At 37.5% G+C, this 23741-nt stretch overlaps 1 protein-coding gene across 6 annotated transcripts in view; it reads left to right on the top strand.

Annotated features, from left to right (window-relative positions):
* The window catches only part of LOC132635184 (uncharacterized), a 35769-nt gene that overhangs the window by 1517 nt on the left and 10511 nt on the right, over window positions 1-23741 (top strand). For 3 of the 6 annotated variants that reach the window (XM_060351464.1, XM_060351468.1, XM_060351469.1), the window contains exons 2-25: window positions 1908-2001; window positions 3777-3871; window positions 4010-4530; window positions 4635-4845; window positions 4944-5249; window positions 5907-6060; window positions 6186-6323; window positions 8443-8524; window positions 9737-9987; window positions 10074-10187; window positions 10485-10786; window positions 11714-11962; window positions 12044-12199; window positions 12923-13063; window positions 13163-13405; window positions 15806-15933; window positions 16692-16815; window positions 20349-20510; window positions 20635-20782; window positions 20924-21024; window positions 21738-21890; window positions 22271-22318; window positions 22794-22901; window positions 23551-23625. In XM_060351464.1, coding sequence (XP_060207447.1) covers window positions 1908-2001; window positions 3777-3871; window positions 4010-4530; window positions 4635-4845; window positions 4944-5249; window positions 5907-6060; window positions 6186-6323; window positions 8443-8524; window positions 9737-9987; window positions 10074-10187; window positions 10485-10786; window positions 11714-11962; window positions 12044-12199; window positions 12923-13063; window positions 13163-13405; window positions 15806-15933; window positions 16692-16815; window positions 20349-20510; window positions 20635-20782; window positions 20924-21024; window positions 21738-21890; window positions 22271-22318; window positions 22794-22901; window positions 23551-23625 — 4104 coding nt within the window. Of the gene's footprint in view, window positions 1-1907; window positions 2002-3763; window positions 3872-4009; window positions 4531-4634; window positions 4846-4943; window positions 5250-5906; window positions 6061-6185; window positions 6324-8442; window positions 8525-9736; window positions 9988-10073; window positions 10188-10484; window positions 10787-11713; window positions 11963-12043; window positions 12200-12922; window positions 13064-13162; window positions 13406-15805; window positions 15934-16691; window positions 16816-20348; window positions 20511-20634; window positions 20783-20923; window positions 21025-21737; window positions 21891-22270; window positions 22319-22793; window positions 22902-23550; window positions 23626-23741 lie in introns of those variants that run through there. The other 3 variants (XM_060351465.1, XM_060351467.1, XM_060351466.1) reach the window with 3 other exon arrangements.

Raw genomic sequence — 23741 nt, 5'->3', positions numbered from 1 at the left:
CTTTTGCCTCGAAAATGGCAAACCTTTACTTCACTTGAAATGCTTAAACTGCTCAAACAATCCCCAATGGCCTCAATCTATTCAAAACCATGAATAATGGGTCCAGAATAGTCTAGGAGAACTTTTCCCATAATTCTAGGATACTGTTAAGTTAAAGTCAATTCTTGGTCAACTCTCGGGTCAACGAGTCAAAATTCAAAACAATTACATGAATGCGTTACCCATTAGCTAAGTAATTCAAATCTATTATCAAAATCCCATTTTGATGTCAATAAATTTAGTATTTTTTTTAGAACTCTATGACCAATCAAATACTGTCACATAAAATGGGTCGGAGGGAGTATATTTCATTTGATGAGAAAACCGGTTGAAGTAAATAGTTGGTGATGATTTGTAAGATACTTCTTGATAAGTAAGTAGAATGATGAACTGACATATATGTGCAATTATAATTCACAATGCTTGTTATAATATAAATATCTTACGTGTTAAGTCTTGTTTAGACTTTTTTTTTTTTGAACAGTTAACATTTCTATTTTTCTATTATGAACAGAGAAACACACCAATAGTGTACTTCAGTAGTAATTACAAGTAGTAGTCATAAAGGCAAAACCTACCACCTATTCCTTCATAATCTATCTAAAATCTTAGCTATGTCCTCTGCCTCCTGAGGGAGTTCATGAATACAGCAAAAATAGAAAAACGCTAGACAGTTCATTTTTAACTTCTGGAAAGTGATACTTTTATTTTCAAAACATCTCTGATTCCTCTCCTTCCATATTGTCCACCAGATGCAGGCCGGGACAATCTTCCATCTCACCCCGTGTCCTGACAGATTCCCATCTCTGTTCCAGCAAGCTAGAACTTCAACTGTACTCCTTGGCATTGTCCATTTTAGACCCTTCAAATTAAGAAAAATCTGCCAAAGTTGTTCTGCCACTTTACAGTGTAAGAAAAGATGATTAATCGTCTCTGCTTCAGTTTCACAAAAAAAAAAAAAAAACCATCTGGAACATAGTTGACGACCCCTCTTCATCACATTATCTTGAGTTAAAACAGCCTGTCTAGCCACTAACCAAGTGAAACATGCCAGCTTGTAAGAAATCTTAACCTTCCAAATCAACTTCCAAGGCCAGAATCCCAGTTGAGTATTTCTGTTATGAATGCATTTGTAGGCTGATTTGACAGAGAATATCCCCTTCTTTTCCTTCAACCAAATTAGACTGTCCACATTAGTGGAAAAATCTTTGAACTGCTCAATAGTGTTGTAAAATTCTGTCAAAAGTCTTATTTAGACTTTGAAGAGGTTATTTCTTCTTTTGGAGCATTTTTACTTATTGTATACAGTTGCATCCTCAGAGGCAGGTGCAGGATTTTGAATTAATGGGCGCAGAACCCAATTCTCCTTGGTGACAGTGTGTATGAACTTGGTGTGGATTTTTATTTTCTGAAAAATAATAATTATATAGGTAGAGGTCGAATTGATACTTGCATCCGCTTTGTGCACCCCCCTTCGGATGGTTTCTTTTAAGAAATAGCTTTTTAATAAGTTTTTCCTTTAATAAATTGTTTGCGCATCAGAAAGGAAAAATAAAAATAAAAGAAAAAAGTATGTGAATCTAATTTCAGTGATATGAAAAGATTCAGACATCTATATGCTTCATTAGAGATATATAAATCTTTCTGCTTCACTGGAATCAGATTCACATATCCCTTTTTCTCGGAAAGAAATCCTTTATCATTGTTAAAAATGTGCTTTATTGTTGTCTTTGATCATTGAGACCTGAAGTTTTGATGTCACTTTTCTCCTACTTTTTCTATGTACTATATTCGCATTGATGTGGTATTTGGAGTGAAAAATATTTTGATTGTTAAATATTCTTTGGTGTTTGGTGCTTTTGGTGTAGGGTATAATAGATGGGAGCAAAGATTTGGATTTCGAGCAGCGCAATTGTATTGTTTCGTTTGTTAGTGCAATCTGTCACCTTTTGAAGAAGTCAGGTCAGTTACATTCCTGGATTTTGTTTGGCATCAAACCTATTTATCGCTGTGCTTTAATGGTTTTGCATCAAGAGTCTCCACTAAAAAAACTACTTTGCTTTGAGCATAGAAGAGTGTACACATTTCATGGTTCAAAATACTTTAGTAGCTTTGTGTGTTTTAAGTCCTACTAGTTATTAACATTAAAGTTGTTAAACTTTTTCAAGGAAAATGCAATCTTCCAATATAAAACAAACACTACTTAGTACATTCTTATCAACAGCCGAATTCTTAAACTTTCTCAATGGTCCCACTCATCTTCAAAATTCATTAATGATTCAGATAGCATATCAACTGCCAGAAGTCACCGTCTTTTTATCATGTGACTCTGTAGGATGAAGTGACTTGAGAATGGTGAGTTTATTCACAATTTCCTGTTAAGGGTTTCATTACACTTGTTGAAAGATATATTTCCTTCAATATAACATTGAAGAAGGGAAAATAAATAAATCAGAAGGCATTTATAAAAGACAACAATGAAAGAGGTCATGTGGACAAGTGAGGATTGCTCAGTTGGTAAAGCACCTCCGCCCACATCCGGTAGGTCCAGTGTAGAGTCATGCTGGAGGGGAAGTGTGGAAACACTATCGATCCTCCAAAATGGTGTGGGGGTGGGTAAAAAGAAAAAAAGAAAGAAAGAGGTGATGTGGGCAATTATAATTGAATAGGTACTTTGACATTTGCCTTGGAGCAACGGTAAAATTGTCTCCATGTGACCTATAACTCACGGGTTCGAGGATACAACTTGCATTAGGGTAGGCTGTCTACATCACACCCCTTGGGGTGCCGCTCTTCCCCGAACCCTGCTAACGCGGGATGCTTTGTGCACCGGGCTGCCCTTTTTTTTATTTTAGCTACTTTGACATTTCATTTAATTTATCCTTTTCCCGTTTAAAATGAATAACCGTCTTTTGCATAAATTTTGGTTCCTTAAATTAAATAATATAGGCTTCGTCGTTTCAAATTGTTCCATGTCGGACTTTGGTTTAATTCTTCAACTCAATTCATTAGAATACAGGACATAGTTTTTTTTGATTAAGCACCGGGTGTCCGAAGCTCTTTAAGCCCCGACTAATCCCGGGGGTGCACAGGCCCTCGGCAAGGAGTTTCCCGCAAGTGCACCACGGGTAATTCAGGGTTTTACCCAGTCCGATGGCCCTCAGAAATTGTTTGCACCCAGTGGGTTTCGAACTTGAGACCTTGAAAGGGAGCACCCCAAGGCTCAAGCCAATTGCCACCAGGCCAACCCCTGAGGGTTGAATACTGGACATAGTTAATGGGTTAGGCACAAGCTCAAGAAGCTTACAATTGTCGAAATTCAAGTACTAGATAGTAGTGGACTAGTGGGACAAGCAGTAAGGGCCATCAGTCAGCTTGGTAATTCACCTCGACTGAGTGGTCATCAGCTAACCACTTTAAGTACTGCTGCACTTAAATCACTTACATACAAAACATAACGCATATCAAAATAAAATTATTTAAAAAGTTCTCTGTGGCTTGCCATACAGAAATTTTAGAGTTTGCTTCTGGTTGTGCATTTATGTCTCATCTTAATGGAGCTTGCCTATCTAAGGATCATGTTCGTTCCTCCAAATATTATAACCATTGTGGTCAGGCTTGGAAATATTAGTTTGTTAGCCAGAGAATGTTTGTTGTGTTCTAGTTATAGGCTTCAAATCTTTTCATTTGGCCTCAAACCTTTTACTGGCTTTATATCTTTTAGACCTTTTCTGCAGGAGCTGAGACTAGATATATGCAGTTATTTATTTGGAAAATATTTCTTCCCCTAATGAAGCTGGTTCATTCCAATGATGGTGAATTATTTAACAAGGTAAACATGTTCATTCAATTGACTAAGGATATAGTTTCAAAAAATCTGTGGACTTTATATTATATCTGATGTGATTTTTTCTTTTTCGACAAAATTTTCTTTCTGATGTTCTCCCACTACATGTGACAATCGATTTAGGTTGCAGGTATGACTTTCAGCGTTGTCGCTGATACAAACAGTTGGGGGGTTGTTGAAGTAACCATTAGCCCATTTTTGTTAAGATTGGTCAGATTATCTATGGGTGAGATTCAAAGTGAAGACTTGGATGCTTATAGATTGTGCCTGACTTCTAAAAATTCAGAAGACCGGCATTTGGGGCAACAGTGCACTCTATATGACAATCTTGTGCATTGCAATCCTAACTATTTCCCGTTGCCTGTTTCATGTCATATTTTAACATTGATACTAGATGCTTCTCAGCAAAGTTTAAATACAATGAGATCAGTATCTGGATTGGATCTCGTAGATGGATGCTGCACGGAAAATTTTTCTGCAAAGTTGCTCTGGGATATTTGCAATATAACAATTCAAATGCTTCCACAAAGCTTGGAGCATCGATCTTCTGCAATTACTTTTTTCCTCCCCTCCATATTCAGAGCACTTGATTCTCATTCTGCTTTTGAAGTCTTAATTAATGGACAGAACTGTATACTTTCTCGGTAAAATTCTCTTTGCTTTTTCGGTGACATGAAATGATAATTACTGGTTGAAGTATAAATGTCTGAATTATGGACTTACGCCACTAGTTTTATTGTTCTTTTAGGAAAAGTATTTTAGAGAAACTATGGAGGAGTTGCAAGACATTGTTTTCTTTGGGGACCCTGGAGAGAAGAGATGCGTATGCTATACTTTCTCTGTACCTGTCTTTCTTTACTTATACTGATGAATGCCAATATAGTTATATGAGTAGCACGACAAAAATGTTTGACTTGAGAGCTGAGAAACAATTCTGGGATGAAATGAAAAAAGGCTTGGTATGTTGTGTATCTACTATACTGTGTTTCCATTGTTTGATAGTAGCGCTTGCTACAAGTATTTGTTTTCTATTAGCTAATATCTGTAATCTTCTCAGGTTGATAAGGAGGGCTCAGTGAGGAAGCAATCTTTATTTATATTGAAGAGAACCATAAATTTAGACGAGAAAAGCCAGTATCAAACCAGTGTTAACACCATAGATGAAAGAAGTTTACTCCATCGTGGTATGACTAAAAGGGAAAGGTGGGCTGAGGAGGAAGCTATGTCCCTGGGGGTTGGGATAGTTTGCAAGACAAGTGAATTCCTCTCCAGTAGCTACCAGAAATGGGAGGCATTTTTTCTTCTTTATGAAATGCTCGAAGAGTATGGCACTCACTTGGTCGAAGCAGCATGGAGTCACCAGGTTTAATCATATGATGTCAAATAGTTTCACATTCTTTTTGCATAGCTGTGAAACATCTGTTGGTTATCAAAAACAGTTAGCAACGTACTTTATATGCGATACAGTGATGAAGGAATTTCCCTGAACCGTCATTTTAGGATGCTTTATTACTTTAGTGATTAGAAATAAAGGAATTAAATTAATCTTAGGTGTTTGGCTTGACTAGAGCCATAGAATGTTGGTTATCAAAAAGCAGTTGGCAATGTACTTTGTATACGATACAGTGGTGAAGGAATTTCCTTGAACCCTCATGTTCGGATGCTTTATTAATTATTGATTAGATATAAAGTAATTAAATTTAGGTGTTTTGCTTGACCAGAGTGTTGAGATTTTAAAAAAACTTTTTAACAATAATTAAAATAAAATAAAATTAAGTACTCAAACCAAGAAAGTAAAAAGTTTGTGATTTAAGAAATCTTATTATATGTCAGGGGATGATCTTGTGGTGCAGTTCTACTCCAGATCATTCTTCCTTTTGACTTTATACATTTCCTGTATAGGTTTCCTTCTATGTGTGATTTGATTTGCTGTTGAAGTTTATTGATTCCAGTCACATGGGATTATCATCATTATCACATACTAAAAGACACTCTACTGTATAATTAATTTCCCTTGCAGATGGCCTTGTTGCTTCATTCCTCTTTATCTCCAGAGAATTCAGTAAAAACTTTCAATGGAAATGTGTGCCATACTTGGATGGACAGTTTAGAAGAAATTTTCGAGTGGTTAGCTGTATTGTGGGAACGTGGCTTTTGTCATGATAATCCTCAAGGTAGAGAAAAAAAATAGTAGACTGATATATATTATGGTAGAGAACACTTATCTGATAGATTGTGTAAGGATTTGCCTTATTAATATTCTTCTGCATTTTGTATTCCTTTTCTTTTCCCTTTGCAGTTCGGTGCTTGGTCATGCAGTCTTTTCTGAGTATAGAGTGGACAAAATACAACCACTATGCGAAGTTGGTTCCGCAAAATTTCTTAACTGGTTCACTTGTAGAAGGATTGAATGATCCTGTGCAACACAAAGATTTTGGTATGTTGATCTCTATATCACTTATAGCACATGTAGGTCTATGTGGTCCATATTTTTCTTTGTTGCTAAAGTGGTGTTTTACAAGTGGATGTGGGTGGGCGTGTGGAGGCAAATCAGAGGCAGATCCAGGATTCAAAGTTTATGGGTTCTGAGTTCTGAAGTCTATTATATGTACATATTAAAGTGAATTTCTCAACACATATACAGGTTTTTGAACCAAAGCTAATAGGTTCGTCCGAAACTCTTACTTCCAATGCTTGATCCGTGATGATCAAGATGGAAAACAAATGACCTCTGCTACCTTGTAATTGGATTTGGGTTGCTGATTTTGGAATTTTACTGACACTTTAGGGCTAAATCTTTGGTCTTATGAAGCTGGCATACCAAAAGCTTTAAAATGAATAAATATGGGCAGGACCTCTTGGTATGATGTATGAGGGAAAATATTTGAGTCAGGCTCCTCCTTGCTCTCCCGGAAATTTGGAACTCAAAACTGTCCATTGTGGATGTACCAAAATGAAACAAAGGCACTTTTTTTTTGTTTGATCAAGTAAAACTATTTTCATTCATAAACATTGCCACAACGGCCGTATACAAGCGTATACCAAAAGATCAAGAATCTACAAACTATGATTCTCTACAAACTCCACCCAATCCTCTATACTAGGAACTTTCTGTTTACACCAAAAGTAAAATAAGAGAGCGGAGACTACTTCTCAACTGAGAAAAACTCGACTCCACTCCTTCAAAAGGTCTCCTATTTCTCTCATTCCATATTACCCACATTAACACAGGCGGTACCACGTTCCAAGCTCTTCGTCTTCTCCTCCTTTGGCTCTTCCAACTGAACATCAAATCTTTCACACTTCTTGGCATTTCCCAAAGTGTGTGAAACCACCTAAACAAATCCCACCATAATCTCATGGTAAACCCGCAATGTAGAAGAAGGTGATCCACGTCCTCGCCCATCTCCTTGCACATGTAACACCAGCTGACGCAGACAACCGTCCGCCTTCTAAGATTTTCCACTGTCAAAATCACCCCTCTAGAAGCTAGCCAAGTGAAAACACACACTTTTCTCGGCACACTTGGAATCCATATTGCATTACATGGGAAATCAACCTCCTCCCTAACCAAAAGACTCTCATAAAAAGACTTCATAGAGAACACTCCATTATTTCCCAGGCTCCACCACCACACATCGGGATTAATCGCTGGATTGACTTGCCTATGAAGTAAGTCTATCAATCTTTGAGACTCACTCACTTCCCAATCTTGAAAATCTCAAATCCCCAAAAGTCTCTTCACCTTGTGTCCCCCTAATTTGTTGAATTGTCAAGTTTCATTAGCTTATACTTCATGAGGGTGTGGTGGGGGGGGGGGGCGGTGGGTGGGAGGGGGGGGGGGAATCACCAAAAAAACATGAGGTCTTGCTTGGAAGGCGGATGAAAGACTAAAAATGTTACACTTCCCTATGAGTGCGGGTCATGGAGAAATAACATGCAGGGACGAGAAGAGCATAATGAGAATGTATCGTTCAGGATGGATGATGGGAGTAGTCAGTAGTGTAAATTTTTGAGGACATAGGTGGTGCACGAAACACTTTAGTATCGGAAGAGACCTTTTGTGCTTTTTATGCTTTTCACGTTTGTTCTGAGTATAGCGTAACCACTCAGTGAGCTTTAAAGTTTCAATAACCAGAATCAAATTACAACCCAATCCCAAGCCATCCAAAGTCACAACTGAAAAGCAGATACCAAGAGTCCAAAACCCAAACCCACGAGTAACCATCATTTCAAGCCCTAGATGGATTCTAATCAATGAAGTGAAGCCAAACTTCTAGTGGAGAAGATTAATGCGAGATCAACATAGCCATTGATGTAATTTGAAAGATGTAATTCATATTTGACACAATGACGGACTTCCTAAGCTCCTGGAGAAACAAGGAGAAAAATCCTATGTTTCTTTTATATCTCTCATTCTCTCTTGGTGCTGGTAATTAATATTTTTCGTTATTTTAAATGAATATTTAGCAACATTCTATAGACTTCCACACATGCTTCTGGAATACATGTATCATGACTGTACTGATTCTTTTATTTGTGCATATGTTTCACAGGTGTAAGAGGAGTTTACTCTACCTGGACAATTGAAGCTGCTGGCCAATTTTTTTCTCAGTACAGGAGTAATCTAGATGAAAGGTATGCTATTACATATTGATAAGTTTTTACTTTAACTGTAAGGATTATTGATGCATCTCTCATTGCCAATGAGGTATTGGACTCGAAGCAAAAGAAGGGGCACTCAGAAATTCTATGTAAGCTGGACATAGAAAAGGCCAGGTGGAGTCATTATGATGACTTTTTTCATCTCATGCGCGCTTCTCAGCAAGTTATCCCAAACATTTTGCCACATATTCAACTGGTTTTTATTTTTATTTTAAGGAAGTTTTGTCTAGGTGGGTAACTGGAATACCAATAGTTTAAGTATGAAACTTGCAAAATGGTGATAGCTTAAGGATTGTTTAACCTATTTTTTGACAAGAGGAAAAAAAATAGGTTAAACAATCCTTACTTATCACTCTTTAATAATATCTCTTACTTATCAATTGTTGAGGATCGAATGTTTCCAACCAAGCAAATATAGAAGTTGGAGGATCAGATACTTCCTAAGATAGCTGGTGGGAATCTTCTCCCTCATCTTAGTGCGAGGCAAGGAATTCAATAAAATCGTAGCAGGCATTCATAGGTTAAATTTAAGAAGATTTATCTGAAATGATTCATCTGACTGAAAGCCCCCAAGGTTTTGGTGACGTGGTCAGGGTTCCATGTGTGATGTGTGTGCTCAGTGCATGTCACGACTCACGAGTTTGAATCCTGCCACAGGCAAGAGCCTGGTAATTAAGTGGAGAAGGATAGAGCTGCACCATTATCCACAGAATCTCGATGGTGTGCCATCTGGCCCTTGCAGATTTCTCTGTATTAAAAAAATCATTTGAAAATGGATGGTCTCTTGCAAGAACACTCTTGAAACATGAGACTATACATACAACACTCCTGATAAAACAATTAAGGTTCTGTACTATAGATTGTCTCTAATCCGTAAGCTCTCTCGATTGGAATGTTTTGCTCGTGTCTCCGTTATTGCTCTGCCATGCTTTTCATCTCATTATTAAGCATCTTAGATATTTTTTGTTTTTTGTTTTTGGGTCTTCACTATATACAAAATGACTACTCTTGGATATTGGAAGATCTTTTTTTTTTTTTTTTTTTAAATCTCAACGGCCACGTTGCCCCTCTTCTAGATCTCCAGTACCATGCTACAAAGACTTCAACTTGATATTTTTAGGAAAGCATCATTGAAATTGGTATTGTAAAGGCAATTTAATGGTTTGAAGTTCCATTTGATGACAGGAATGGGGTTGCTTTTCTGAAAAGTTTGGCTGCCGTTGCTAAGAGGCAATCTTTTGGTCGAGCTGGATTAATGTGTCTTACAAAGTGCATTTCTTCAGCGGCTTCTGGTATTGGACAATGCGGTGATATATTTCCAGTCAGTTTGCAAGATAAGGAGTCTTACATGAGGGATAAAGTAGACTTGCTCGACACTTTCCGATATATTATGGAAAGCAGTAAACAACATTTCAACCCGTCTTATCGGCACCAAGGTACATAATAAATTTTTGGTCGTGCTGAAAGTATCAAAATCAGTATTTGAATTCACAATCATGGTAATCCATCTTGTTTCTTCCAGTTTGTGAGAACATTCTAGCTGCTGCTGCTTCTGTGATGATTCCTCTTGATGTTCCTCTTGAAACACTTCTACTTTTCATTTCAAGTTTGCCGCGAGAAATTACTGATAATGGAGGTATGTCAATGTGTACACTCACATCCTTTTATCAGCATGCTGACTTATTTTTATGAATATTTTGGTTCATCTTTTTTTTTTTCTTTGTTAAGCTAATATCACTCAGGTACTTACCTTGAGTGACCTTTTATTAATAAATAACTCAAATGAAAAAGTACAAGCAACGGGGGCCAAGCCTTACCTTACCTTTCCTAAGCTTATCTTTGGTTCATGTATTTGCAGATATTGATAATTCTTTTTTTCTTTTTTCCAAATGCATATAATTATAAAAGGGGTCCTTTTCCTTTGCCATTTTAGGTTCTTTGAGATCAAAGGTGCAAGAATGGCTTGGGATGAGCGTAGAGGAACCCTCTATATCTGACAATCTAGGGATGAGCGTAGAGGAACCCTCTATATCTGACAATCTGCAAATAAAGCTCAAGCTTTTGGAGTCTCTCATTGGTTACCAAAGAAAGTTGATAAGTTCCCGCTATGCAATTGATACTTTCGTTAGCTATGATGACGAAGACATGGATTCTTGGGAATCTGAAGCAAAAAGATGGACACGGGTGCTTTTTCTTGTTATCAAGGAAGAAGAGGACTTGAATCCAATATTCAAGGTTTGCTTTCTCTTTGCTTCTTAGAAATTATGACCTGGCAATGCCCTCCACAATAATGTACTGTTCTTTGTACTATTTTGGCGGATTTTTTGCAACACAACAACAACTAAGCCTCAATTGCAAATTAATTGGGTTTGGTTGTGTGAATCCTCAATGCCATTCTGCTCATATGGACTAGTTTCATTGCAATACTCAATAGTTTTGTCTTTTAATACACTTTTCTCTAACACTGGAGCTTCACTTTATCTTTGCCGCTGATACAAAGCTCTACACTAACTAAAGGAATCTTGTGAAACACCTGACTAGTAAAAGTGTCAGTTGACTTGTATAAGTGTACCAATATGACTAAGCTTTAATTCCAACTGGTTAGTATCTCTATATGGATCTTTTGTTCTTTGGTAGTTCGCATGGATTTCGAGAGATTATAGATGTTTTGACACAAACTTCCTTTCATGTGAATTTACCTCATACTCGGTACTCTTCTAACACCTTCTATCATCAGTGTTTAACTGGCGCATTTGAAGGTTTATCTATGATATGACAAGCACTTTGAGGATATCCCATTTCTAATTTCTTCTCGTCTTCTTCCATTCTAGGCTGCTCTTTCACTTTAGCTACCTGTGTCCAAAACAGGTTTATTCTGTTTCACCAAAACAGGTTTATTCTGTTTCACCATATAACATTGCATCAGTTGTTGTTACGTGTCTGATTGTGTTTGAGAAACTGATAGGGATGACCAAGTAAATGAGATTTGGTCTTGTGATGTCTTTCTCTAAATTTGGCAAGTTAGTATAGGTGCCTCTTTGATGTGTAGATTGTATTTGTGCTTGTTTTTTTTTTTTTTTTTTGATAAGTATTTGACCTTTGAATTATGTCATATTATTAGTTCCAGTTACAGGCTTGTAATACTTGTTGCAACATGTACAGATTATTCAAGATCACGGTGCTAATTTATGCGGTCGAAGCAACAATTTGGATTGTGTACCAGTAAAATTTCTCATCCTTCTTTTGAGCTTCATCCATGAGTTACAAGTACTCCAAGGGAGAGCGGTTGACTGCTTGAAAACAGGGAGCTCGAAGACAAGCCTTGACATTTCTGACAAAGCTGGCCAATATTCAATGATGAAAAGCTCGACCATTTTTGTGGTGTTCTCTAAATTGTTTTTCTCTATATTGGTTAGTTACCAGGAATCCTATTTGTTATTTCATTTATGGCTTTTTGAAATTTCTCTAAAATCCTGAACTGGCTGCTTACAGGATGCACTAGTCTTGTATTCTGAAACGTCGTGCAGCATTTTTTGTTCAAAACACATGGAGGAGTGTGGAGATTTTTCTGGCTCCATCCGAGGCAGGCTGGGGGGTCCAAGTCAGCGTCGGTTGTCTTCTTCATTGACCAGTTCAGTTTTGCAGGCTGTATGATCCTTTATGACATAATGTGATGGGCATGTATACTGCATCCGTGCAGGGCCTTTGATGTTGATATGGAATCTCTAAAATATCCTTTTATCATGGTTATTTTTTGAATTAACTACATCTTATTAAACTAAAAACCTCTAGCAATTAGGGTCTCTGCATCTAACTTTTGGATATGTATGTGATATGAAGCTATTAGTCTCATGATGGAACTCAGTGATATTTTCTGGTCAGACTTTTTAGACGCATTCACTAATGAAGAAGATTACCATTTGAATTGAAATGTACCATATAATTTAAGGATATTGCAAGATCTGCTCTCTGTGTCTTACTTAACCTTTGTTTTCAAAATCCTCAATTTTCTTTTCTATTGTTTTAACAATGTACTTCATCATGAAACTTCATTTGAAATCTCGGTCCAGTATATTCGTTTTTTCTCTCTCTCAGGTATATTCATAATTATCCTCTTCTAATTGTTTTAAGATATAGGGGACCTAGGTGTTTAATCTTTTGATAATAGGGTGTATGTGGAATTTTTGCTGTAAGTGGTTCAATAGATTTTTTCACATAAAGTCACGATTCTTGTTGCTTCTCCATGAACATTTGAACAATCAACCAAGCCTTTCTCCTCATTCCATAATTTCCTAGTTTGTGTTTTTTTTTTTTTTCTGGTTATCAGATCTATAAGCTGCTGACTTTGTGTTGTAACAAACCTTTGGACAGGTGACGTCCATCAAAGCGGTTGCTTCCATCTCCAGTTGGTCCGCACAGTTTGGCACTGTTGCTTCCCTCACGTCTGTTGTTACCTATCTGTGGAACTTTTGCTGGAAGATAAGTAGCACATCTCCGGCATGTAATTCAGAGGTAAGATTTAGATAATCATGGATGTGCATACATTAAAATGTAACAGCCAATTAATTTGAATATCTTGCTTCTGTCGTTCTTTTTTAATTCCTAAACCAGATTGAGGCAGAAATCTGCCTAGCAGCATATGAAGCAGTAGCTGGTGCTTTGGAAGGATTACTGTCCATGTTCTCTCTGCTGTCATTAGACGATGTCACAGAAGATGATGAGTTAACTTCATTAGAAGCTGATGGTAAACCAGTCTTGGATTCCTTACTCAGGACCTTGCTTCATAACATCAACAGTATAATTGCAGTGGGACATTTGGCACGATCTCGACGAGCAGTTTTATTGAACTGGAAGGTGATCTTTGCCTTTACTTGGTATATGCATAAGGTTATATGACAAGGAGATTATATCTTGTGTATGTATATTGCACATGCAATATTCATCTTAACAGGTAGGCAAAAGACTGAAGGGAGGGTGGTGGTGACGTTGAGCAAAAAGAGTTGTTTGAAATAGTTCGTGGTATTGAAGGACTAATAATAATTAACATCTCTGATGCATCACCTGAAAATAAAACTGAAGAACACGCAATTGCCCTAAATATCTCCCTGCTAACAAGCTTTTGCATCTCCTCTAGAAGTAGTGAAGTTGAGAACCCATGGCAGAGATAAAGAATGACACAACACATCTGGAAAAGCTGGTATAGCGGTGTTTCAATTGGAATACAACAAAGCAGAACTTATGTCTTATATCTGAGGCTAGGGAAAAATGGGTAACACACATAGAAATAAGGCGATGGCTTGGGAGACCCTTTTACTTGTCCCGTCTTGACATCCCGGTGCCTGTATTCCATACGGTTTCATCTAGACACCTGAACCTGTTCAGAACAGGTATTTTAAGCCCCTCTGTCATTACGTGTTCCTCACTTGCTCGGATGACACATCATAGCCACGTCAGAGAAATTAATGCCACATCATTGGCCGTGTCATTTTTCATATTCATCTACTAAAAAACATTTTTATCCTCTATTTCCTTTTCAAAATTTAATTTTTATATGAAACTTTTTTACTAGTGGCTAGAAATGGTATTTGCAGATCTTGTAGCCATTTTTTCCGTTAATAGCTCCACCGATGACAAAACCAAGACCGCAGCATCTCCGTCACCACCGGCTGTAAATCCCCCACACCACCAAAAAAAAAAAAAAAAAAAATTCAGAGGCAGAAACACCCAATTTTCGTCTCTCCTTCACCTCCATGGATCCACAAATCAAAATACATAAAAAACAAAACTAGCCATGTTGGATTCTGGGAAAAAAAATCAAATTTTGACGGACAAGGCAACATAAATAGAAATGGCGTTCAATCGAGAACCTGAAGAGAGTTTTTCTGGTTGCCGGTGAGATTTTTCCGAAATGGGTAAGCTTTTTTCTTGATGATTGAATTGAAAAGTAGATTCTCTCCAAAAATATGAGTCAAAAAGAGAAAATTTGAAGGTTGGGGGAGCAGGTCTGAAGAAAAACAAGAGAGAAGGGAGGGAAGCTGAAGAAGAAGAGAGAAAGGGGAGGGGATTTCTTTTCATTGTTATCTTTTCCTTTTAATTTTCATATTTTTTAAATTAAAATTCTTGTATTCATTTGCTTTTAAACGGGTGTAACCACACATTTTATCGGACTCAGCAAAATAAATGCCACATAAGCTTGATCAACAGTCGGAGGGGTTCGAATACCTGTTTTGAACAGGTTCAGGGTTTAGATGAAACCCAGTGGGGTACAGGCACCGGGATGTCAAAACGGGACAAGTAAAAGGGTCTCCTAAGCCATTCCGCTTAGAAATAATAAATAGTGTAGTACAGATAACTTTCTTGAATATTATCCATGTGTTCATTTGGCTATCAGAACGGGAGCTTTGGCGTAACTAGTAAAGTTGCTGCCATTTGACCTGGAGGTCATGGGTTCAAGCCGTGGAAACAACCTCTTGCAGAAATGCAAGGTAAGGCTGCGTACAATAGACCCTTGTCGTCCGGCCCCTCCCCGGACCCCGCGCATAGCGGGAGCTGAGTGCACGGGGCTGCCCTTTTGTTCATTTGGCTACCTAAGCATGCAAGTTTCAGGTGGATCATGTTGGATTGGTCAAGAACTGGATAACAAAAAAGAGAAGAAATAATAACCTATAAAAAAGAGACTGAAAATAATACTAGTTTACTACCTTCTGTTTGAATTATTGGGCGTCAAAAGAGAAGAGAAAATTGTTAGCTTTTGGGAAGCAGTTCGAGTAGTTAATGTAAGTAGGTAATGGTTAGGGATAATTTTCTCCATTGAGATGTTAAATATAACCACTAGTCTCGGTACTTGCTTTGATGCTACTTGTTACTCCCTCCGTCCCTATTTATGTGGCATCATTTGACTTGGCACTAAGTTTAAGAAGGAAAGGAAGACTTCTAGAATTTGTGGTCTAGAACAAACTTAGATATTCATGTGGCTATAAATCAGTTCATTAAGGGTAAAAGGGGAATTTTAAAGTTAAATTGTTTCTAATTATAGAAAGGTAACATTCACAGACTAAAAGGAAGGGGTGCCACACAAATTGGGACAGAGGAAGTATTATTTTAAAGGATCAGTGACTTTATTAGAGTTTTTCTTCTTCTTTTACTTGTTCTGGTTTAACTTGCCAGCATTGCTCTGTTATTTTAAGAATTTTACTTGTGGTTGTTGAAATTGATGTGCTGCCATGATAAGATGGTCTTCTTTAATGATTTCAGTGGATATGCCTTGAGTTGTTGCTATCAATTCCTTATCATGCACTTAAGAGTGGAGTTCAGTTGAGAAAACATAGCTTTTACTTCTCAGAAACAACACTTATATGGACTTTTGATGATCTTGTTGACAGGTAAGCAACCATATGTATCTGCTTAGCAATCACTAAGTAGAAATTATTAGGGTTAACTCTACTTTTGAATTATGAGTTCTGTACTCATAATTCTCTTCCTTATCAAAGTAGACTTCTCCCAGCAATAAATTGGAATGATGAGGTTAGTTTCTTATCTAAACTATAAATAAGATGAGGTGTGCAACCCTTTGCATTAAGATTTCCTGTCAGAAGAAATTTTTCATTTGCCAAATTGAGCTTTTCTGCCTACCTTGTCAATTCAGTAACCTAAGCTTTTGACATCCCTCCTTATTCCTAGCCTCGTGTAACCTGCTCCCTAGCCTTACAGTTCCTTATGGCCTCCTTTTGCTAATTGACAGCACGATCTCCTCAATATTTTTTTCCCGCCTGCAGGACCTTGTAATACTTTTTTTCCTTCATTTTTAAAGTTTCTAGGCTAACGTGGGAAAACTTGACTCTTTTTATATTATCTTTTTCTTCTGTTTTTTTTGTTTTTGGTAAGAATTACTAGGGTTTGATTCATTTTAGTTGCGAAATTGAAGGTTTATTTGTTCAGTTTAGATTGTAAAGCTTTGTAGCCAAAATCTCTATTGAGCAAGAAGCGTCTCTTTGGGGAGCCTCTTTTAGATTTCTTCAACATATTGAACCTGTCATTAAATTTTAACTGAAGATCTAGGATATGAGCTCATCACCAAAATTTTTGTTTATATCTGCTAATGCATCTACTGCTACTGAGGTAGTGATTGATATGGTTGCAGCCTTGAGAATGCTGGAGAGGCTTCTGTTTTACCTATGCTGAGATCTGTCAGATTGATCATGGAGCTGTTAGCCTTAGGAAGGAAAGGTTCTATGGTTTCTGCTTGTCATGGCATAGACATCCAGGTATGCTTAACCTGTGGTTTTGATATGTTACTTTCACTGTTTTTTTTTTTTTGGATCAAGTAAAAGTATTTTCAGTCATAAACATTGCCACAACAGCTGTAAACAAAGGGTATACCAAGATCAAGAATCTACAAAATATGATGTTACTTTCACTTTATTTCAAGTTGTATGTCGTCTTTACTTACTTTAAGTTAATTTTCTTTTCACGTTGTGTAACTTATTAATCAGCATAAATCTCTTCAAGATGAAGCATAAGTGATTTCTAGTCACTTAGTGGTTTCGATGATATATGCCTAGTGTGCACCTAAGGGCATGACCTAGCAGTTGAGGAACTGGAAGGAAGATATTGAGACCAGGGCATCAAATCGTTACATAAAATGACACTTTCCATCTGTTAAGAGTCCCACATCAGTGGGTTAAAGGGTACATGGTTTCATTTTATGGATTTGGGTAATCCTCCCCTCATGAGCTAGTTTTGGAGTTGAGTTACGCCCAAGGTTCATTTCTTTACATGGTATCAGAGCCAGGCCCGCCAAATTCATTATTTCTGATGTTTGGCCCCATATTAAGAAATTGTCCACGCACCATATGTTCAACCCTGGGCGTGAGGTGGAGTGTTAAGAGCCCCACATCGATGGGTTAAAGTACATGGTTATCCTATATGGACTTGTGCAATCCTCCCCTCATAAGCTACTTTTGGGGTAAGCTAGGCCCAATATTCATTCTTTACACCATCACTAGATTTGACAATATGATATAATAAAATATAAGTAACGATCAAAACAAGCATTGTTTTTAAAGTGACAAACGATACAGTACAATAGGTAACAACCATCCAAACAGCTGTAAGTATCAAAGCGGCTGTAATCCACATTGAATTTTTATAACCACTTTATTAGAGATCGATGAGAACAAATAAAAGTGTTGTCTATTTAACCGTTTAAACTTTAAGCTTTTAGATGAAATGTTACAGAAGTCTTGGATTCGAGTATGGCCGAACCCTTTTGGCTCAAGGAAAAAGAACGCAAACCACGTGAAAAATGATCATATTTCAAACAATTTAAGTTATTAAGAGATTTCAGACACATGTCAATATGCTATTATTCTTTGATAGGTAGAATTTAGAAACAAGTCAATAAGCTATTGTTAGTATAACTATAATTCCAGGAAATTTAGGAGGTGTTGACACTTCTTGTGAGTGTAAGATATATCAACAACTAATTTTTTTTTATCAAGTAAAAGTATTTTCATTCATAAACATGGCCAAAAATAATGACCGTATACAAGGCATATACCAAAAGATAAAGAATCTACAACATATGATTCTCTACAAACTCCACCCAGCCCTCTATACAACTAGGAACTTTCTGATTACACCAAAAAAAAAAAAAAAGGGAGCGGTGACTACTCCTCAACTGAGAAAAACTTGACTCTATTCCTTCAAAAGCTCTCTTGTTTCTGTCATTCCAAACTACCACATCAGTGCTAGCGGAACCACGTTCAAAGCCCTTCGTCTACTCCTCCTTCTCTCGCTCTTCCAACTGACCATCAACTCTTTCACAGATCTTGGCATTGCCCAAGAAGTGTTGAACTACCTAAACATGTCCCACCACAATCTCATAGTAAACCCACAATGTAGAAGAAGATGGTCCACGTCCTCCCCCGTCTCCTTGCACATGTAGCACCAATTGACGCAAACAACCTTTCTCTTTCTAAGATTTTCCGCCGTCTAAATCATCCTCTAGTAGCTAGCCAAGTGAAAAAACACACCTTCCTCGGCACACTTGGAACCCATATCGCATTACATGGGAAATCAACTTCCTCCCTAACCAAAAGTTTCTCATAAAAAGTCTTCACCGAGAACACTCCACTATTTCCCTAGGCCCACCACCATACAATGGGATTATCCACCGGATTGACTTGCCTATGAAGCAAATCTATCAATCTTTGAAACTCGTCCACTTCCCAATCTTGAAAATCCCTTCTAAATCTCAAATCCCAAAAGATCCATCCACCTTGAGTCCTTCTAATTTGTTGAATTGTCAAATCTGTTTGGCAAGATATTTTGTACAGACTCTGGAAATCATCTTTCAATAATATGTCTCCACACCAGTTGTGTCCCCAAAAGTATACCACCCTCCCATTTCCGACCTTGAATGAGATATTTTTCACCAAAATATCCCATCCCTTCATGATATTTCTCCGTAAACCACAACCAAAACAAAACAGTATCTCTAGTTTTCCAGCCCCCTTCCATAATCCCATATTTGTCAACTATCACTCCCCTCCACAAAGCCTGTACCTCCACTACATCCATTTGCCCAATAAGCTTTATTTAAAACTTTTAAATCCTTAATTCCTAGGCCTCCCCATTTTTTAGGAGACGTGACAATGTCCCACCGCACCACGTGAAACTTCCTTGCCCCATCCGGGTATCCCAAAGGAAATCTCTCTGAATCTTTTCCAACTTATTAATGACCAAAGTTGGAGCAAGAAATAAAGACAGGTAGTAAGTGGGAATACTCGGTAATGTGCTTTTAATAAGCACTTCCTTCCCACCCTGGACAAATATCTGCCACCCTGCTAGTCTCTTCTCGACCCTCTGATTAACCGGATTCCATACGTAAGATCCCTGTTCGAGGCACCTAGTGATACTCCGAGGTATTTAGTCGGCAGAGCTCCGACCCGGCACTTCAAGACACGAGCAAGCGACCCAATATTATTCACCTCCCCAACAAGGATAATCTCACTCAAATTAATTTTAAGTCCAAATACTGCCTGAAACCATGTGAGAACTTGGCCTAAATAGTCCAACTGGGTCTCAACTGCATCACAAAAAACCAAGGTATCATCCGCGAACAACAGGTAAGACAACTATGTCAAATGATTGATTTGTTTTCCATAAATGACTGAATCTAGCTGCTTGGGGCTTTAAGCGCCAGTGAATTCTGATTTGTAGGATAACCCCTAACAACTGTCGTAGATAATTTCTCAAGTGCAACCTACACTACCAAATGTTTGCTGGCAGACCTGCACGGAACTTCTTTCTAATGGCATAAAATAATTTTGCTTAGTATCAATGTAGACTTAGCTAAAGACAGGGAATAACGGAAGAAAAAGATCCATATAGGTGATATCTAGTAGTATGATGATGATATGAAATGAGCTTAAATGGAGAAGTGGAGATTCATGTAGCCGACCCCCACTTGTTTGGGACTGAGGTCTAGTTGTTGTAGTGACAATTTAGGTATTTCTGTATGAAAGGAGGTATTGATAATACTATGTGTGGTGTTTATGGAGTTGACTATTGTGTTAATACTTGATAATAAGATTCAATGTGATCCTTTACATCTTTCAATTTTGTTATTGAAACAGGGAACTAGTTAAAAATTTCATTTTGCTCCTCCCTTATCATTACCCCCTGCCCCTTTCCAAAATGATTAATCACTTTGACTTTATGCTACTCGTGGATGGACATTCATGTGATGTCAGGTGAATCACCTATTGAATATGCACTAACTGTTCTCCCACAGATGATGTGGAAGCTAGTCCGCTCTTCTTGGATTTTACATGTCAGCTGCAAAAAAAGGAGAATTGCTCCTATTGCTGCACTTATGTCTTCTGTGATGCACTATTCTGTTTTTGGCAATGAGAAGATGCATGAATATGAGAATGCACCTGGACCTTTGAAGTGGGTGGGTAGTCTCCCTCCCTTCTGTGTGTTTGTGCTCAGTTTTTGCTGATACTGTGCTGATAAAATACTTAGCTCATTTGCTTACCAGTTTTTTGGAAAAGTGACTACATCTCCACTTTCTGCAGTTTGTGGAGAAAATACTTGAGGAGGGCACTAGAAGTCCACGAACCATTCGGTTAGCCGCCTTGCATATAACTGGACTTTGGCTTGCTTGTCCAAGTATTATAAAGTTCTATATGAAAGAGCTAAAGTTGCTAACACAATATGGTTCAGGTATTTCCCAAATTTCAATTTACATCAGTGATTATGTTATTGTTTATAGATATGTGGAGTAGTTTTCTTTCTGTCATGTCAGTATCTTCTGATGACAGTGAACTTGTTCTTTTTTGTACATGCAACTTCATCTCTCTTCAGTTGCATTTGATGAGGATTTCGAAGCTGAATTGTCTGAAAATCATGATGCCAAAATTGAAGTATTAGTGCTGGCTAAAAGCCCAGACCCTGAGCTGACTGAAGTAAGTTAATGCCATCTATTTTTGGAGATCACCCTCTATAAGCATGAACCTCTACTGGTACAAAAGAATGAAGGCAGCTCACTGATTGATTTCATTTTATTATTCTAAAACACTAGAAGAACACTGACTTATCGCCCCTATTTTGTCATGTCTATTGATTTTTTTATCATTGCTATGGCACCAGGCATCTTTCTTTTAACCAAACAGCGAGTAGTTTTTAAACTGAGCTCCAATGAGTTGCTATTTCTATTTGATCAGCAGTCATAAGATTCTTGCTGTGCTTTTAGGCAAGTCATGCATATAAATGAGAGTTGCAGTTTATGGAGTTGGAGTTTCTTTGACAAATTAACAAAAAGTTTTATGCAAATAATTCCTAATTTTCTATTTTAAGTTAGTTTTTGCATATAAAGATAAAACTTAATCAACTAGATGACTTAGGATAGCAATTTAGAACCTCATAGTTTCAGTGAGTTGTTGATCAAATGCATTTTATAAGCGACTACCGCTTTCCATTTTATTTCTTTCTTTGTTTTCTATTCTTAGTTCTAATTGTTGGGAAAAAAAAGTAATGCAGTTTATTCCAAAGTTATTCTTCTTTGGCTTCCGTGGACAGTAATTAATGTTAGTGAATTTTAGCTCCCCCCGTACCGAAAATGTCCTAACATTCAACTAGTTTCTGATGGGATTGATACTGTGTTGGCCTTGTGTACCAGGAATTCATCAACACAGAGTTGTATGCACGTGTATCAGTGGCAGTTATGTTCTACAGACTTGCAGAAATAGCCAGTATGCGCAATGAAGATAGAAACGGTAGCGCTGCTCTTGTATCCGGCAAGATGTTCCTACTCGAACTTCTTGATGTTGTGGTATTGGATTCTGCTCTTATCATCCTTGTTGACACCCCCTCCCTCCACCACCCACACCCCCCCCCTCCACACCCCACAACCACCCTCCCCCAACGCAACACATATAAAAAGCAAACTTCTCAGTTCTCAGTATAGACTTACAACTGAATACTTAATTCAAGAATATGTCAATTTATAGACAGTAACCGCTCGTGTACTTGAATGTCATTATATAGATAAGAAATTATACATTTATGCTTAAGTATGTCATGTTTAATACCTGACTCCTGATACTACACGACCATATTTGTAACAAGCACACCTTTATTCGTACATTGACTATTGACTATGCTTCACGTAACTTATTTGTGGAGTTACCAACTTCTAGATTGTTTATGCAGGTGAATGACAAAGATCTTTCTAAAGAGTTGTGCAAAAAGTATAGTGCGGTAAGTACTTTGATTCATTGCCTTTCTTATCTGTTATAAGCTTAAGGAACCAAAGATAGGAGATGGTGAAGTTCTTCTGGTTTTTCCTATAAGCATTCTAGTTCTTGTGATTTTTCTTGGATGGAAGTGTTCTTCCTTTGATTATAAAGTGTCTAGTTCTAGGAGTTCACTGGAGGGCTCGATTGTTTTTATCTGAGTTAGAGGGATGCCTTTCAGTACATGGTGTAAATTATCTTTTTTAATGATTAAGTGGCATAATCTGAGAGTAACAACTAACAAGTACGTGAGCTACACCTTAATTCTGTTTTCTTCTCTAAATTGGTGATCGTTTCTTAACCAGTGTTGTGATTAGCCCTTATCCCTTTTGGTTTTTGCTCAAATGTGTAATTATTCCAGCACTTCCTTAGTGCTGTTTTATAATACATTTACCTTTCTCTCAGAAAGATTAGCCCTTATCTTTCTTCTTCTTGGGCAGATTCATAGGCGCAAAGTTCGTGCATGGCAGATGATATGCATTTTGTCACGGTTTGTTGACCAAGATATTGTCCAGCAAGTTACCCATAACTTGCATGTATCTCTTTATGTAAGAACTTCGGCCTTTAAATCTATTTATTGTTCTTTTATATAGTTGATTCCTGATTGACTGTTATCGCCTCTGAAAGAAGAAAGGAAAAGGAGGAGCCCAATTTTGCTGACCTTTCTTAAGACACATTACTAACGGATGAACAATATATTCTTGTTATAATATTTTATATAAATACATTATTTATAGGGTGTCGGCAGTCAAGCTACAATGGTAAATTTCACAAGAAGCTTTGGATGACTATCCAACTAAGTGTCTCATGGAGTATATGGAAAGAAAGAAATAGGAGACGCTGTGAAGACAAAAAAGAAATGATTCAAGTTGTTACATAACATAGAATTTGCCTCCCCAAACCACCCCCCCCCCAACCCCCCCCCCCCCCCCCCCCCAAACCACCCCCACACACCTCAAAAATGAAGCAAGAAAAGAAGATAGGATTTGATTTAGTTAGGTCAGAATTCTCAAGAGTTTCATTAGCATCTGCTGCTTCATGCAATATATACAGTTATATGACATAATTGTTTGTATATGAAAGCCAATTTCTCTTTTTGTGTAATGGAGGTAGTGTTCTATCTGCTCAAATGATTCGCCTCCTACATCGAGCAGCTCCATTGCTGATCCTAATGACTTACTGTTCTTTTCCATGTAGAGAAACAATTTCCCTTCAGTTCGACAGTATTTGGAAACTTTTGCGATCCATGTCTACTTGAACTTTCCTTTGCTGGTACGGAATTCTCTGATAAATTTACTTTTTGGTTGTTCTATTCATAAGATCAGATTTTTCCGTGTTGTCTCATTTGACATTCTGATATCTTGCGTGATGATTAGTGCTTATTTTTC

The sequence above is a fragment of the Lycium barbarum genome, chromosome 4 (genome assembly GCF_019175385.1).
Source record: "Lycium barbarum isolate Lr01 chromosome 4, ASM1917538v2, whole genome shotgun sequence".
Classification (NCBI taxonomy): Eukaryota; Viridiplantae; Streptophyta; class Magnoliopsida; order Solanales; family Solanaceae; genus Lycium; species Lycium barbarum.
The sequence above is the reverse complement of the archived record's forward strand: the minus strand, read 5'-3'. Positions and strand labels throughout refer to the sequence as shown.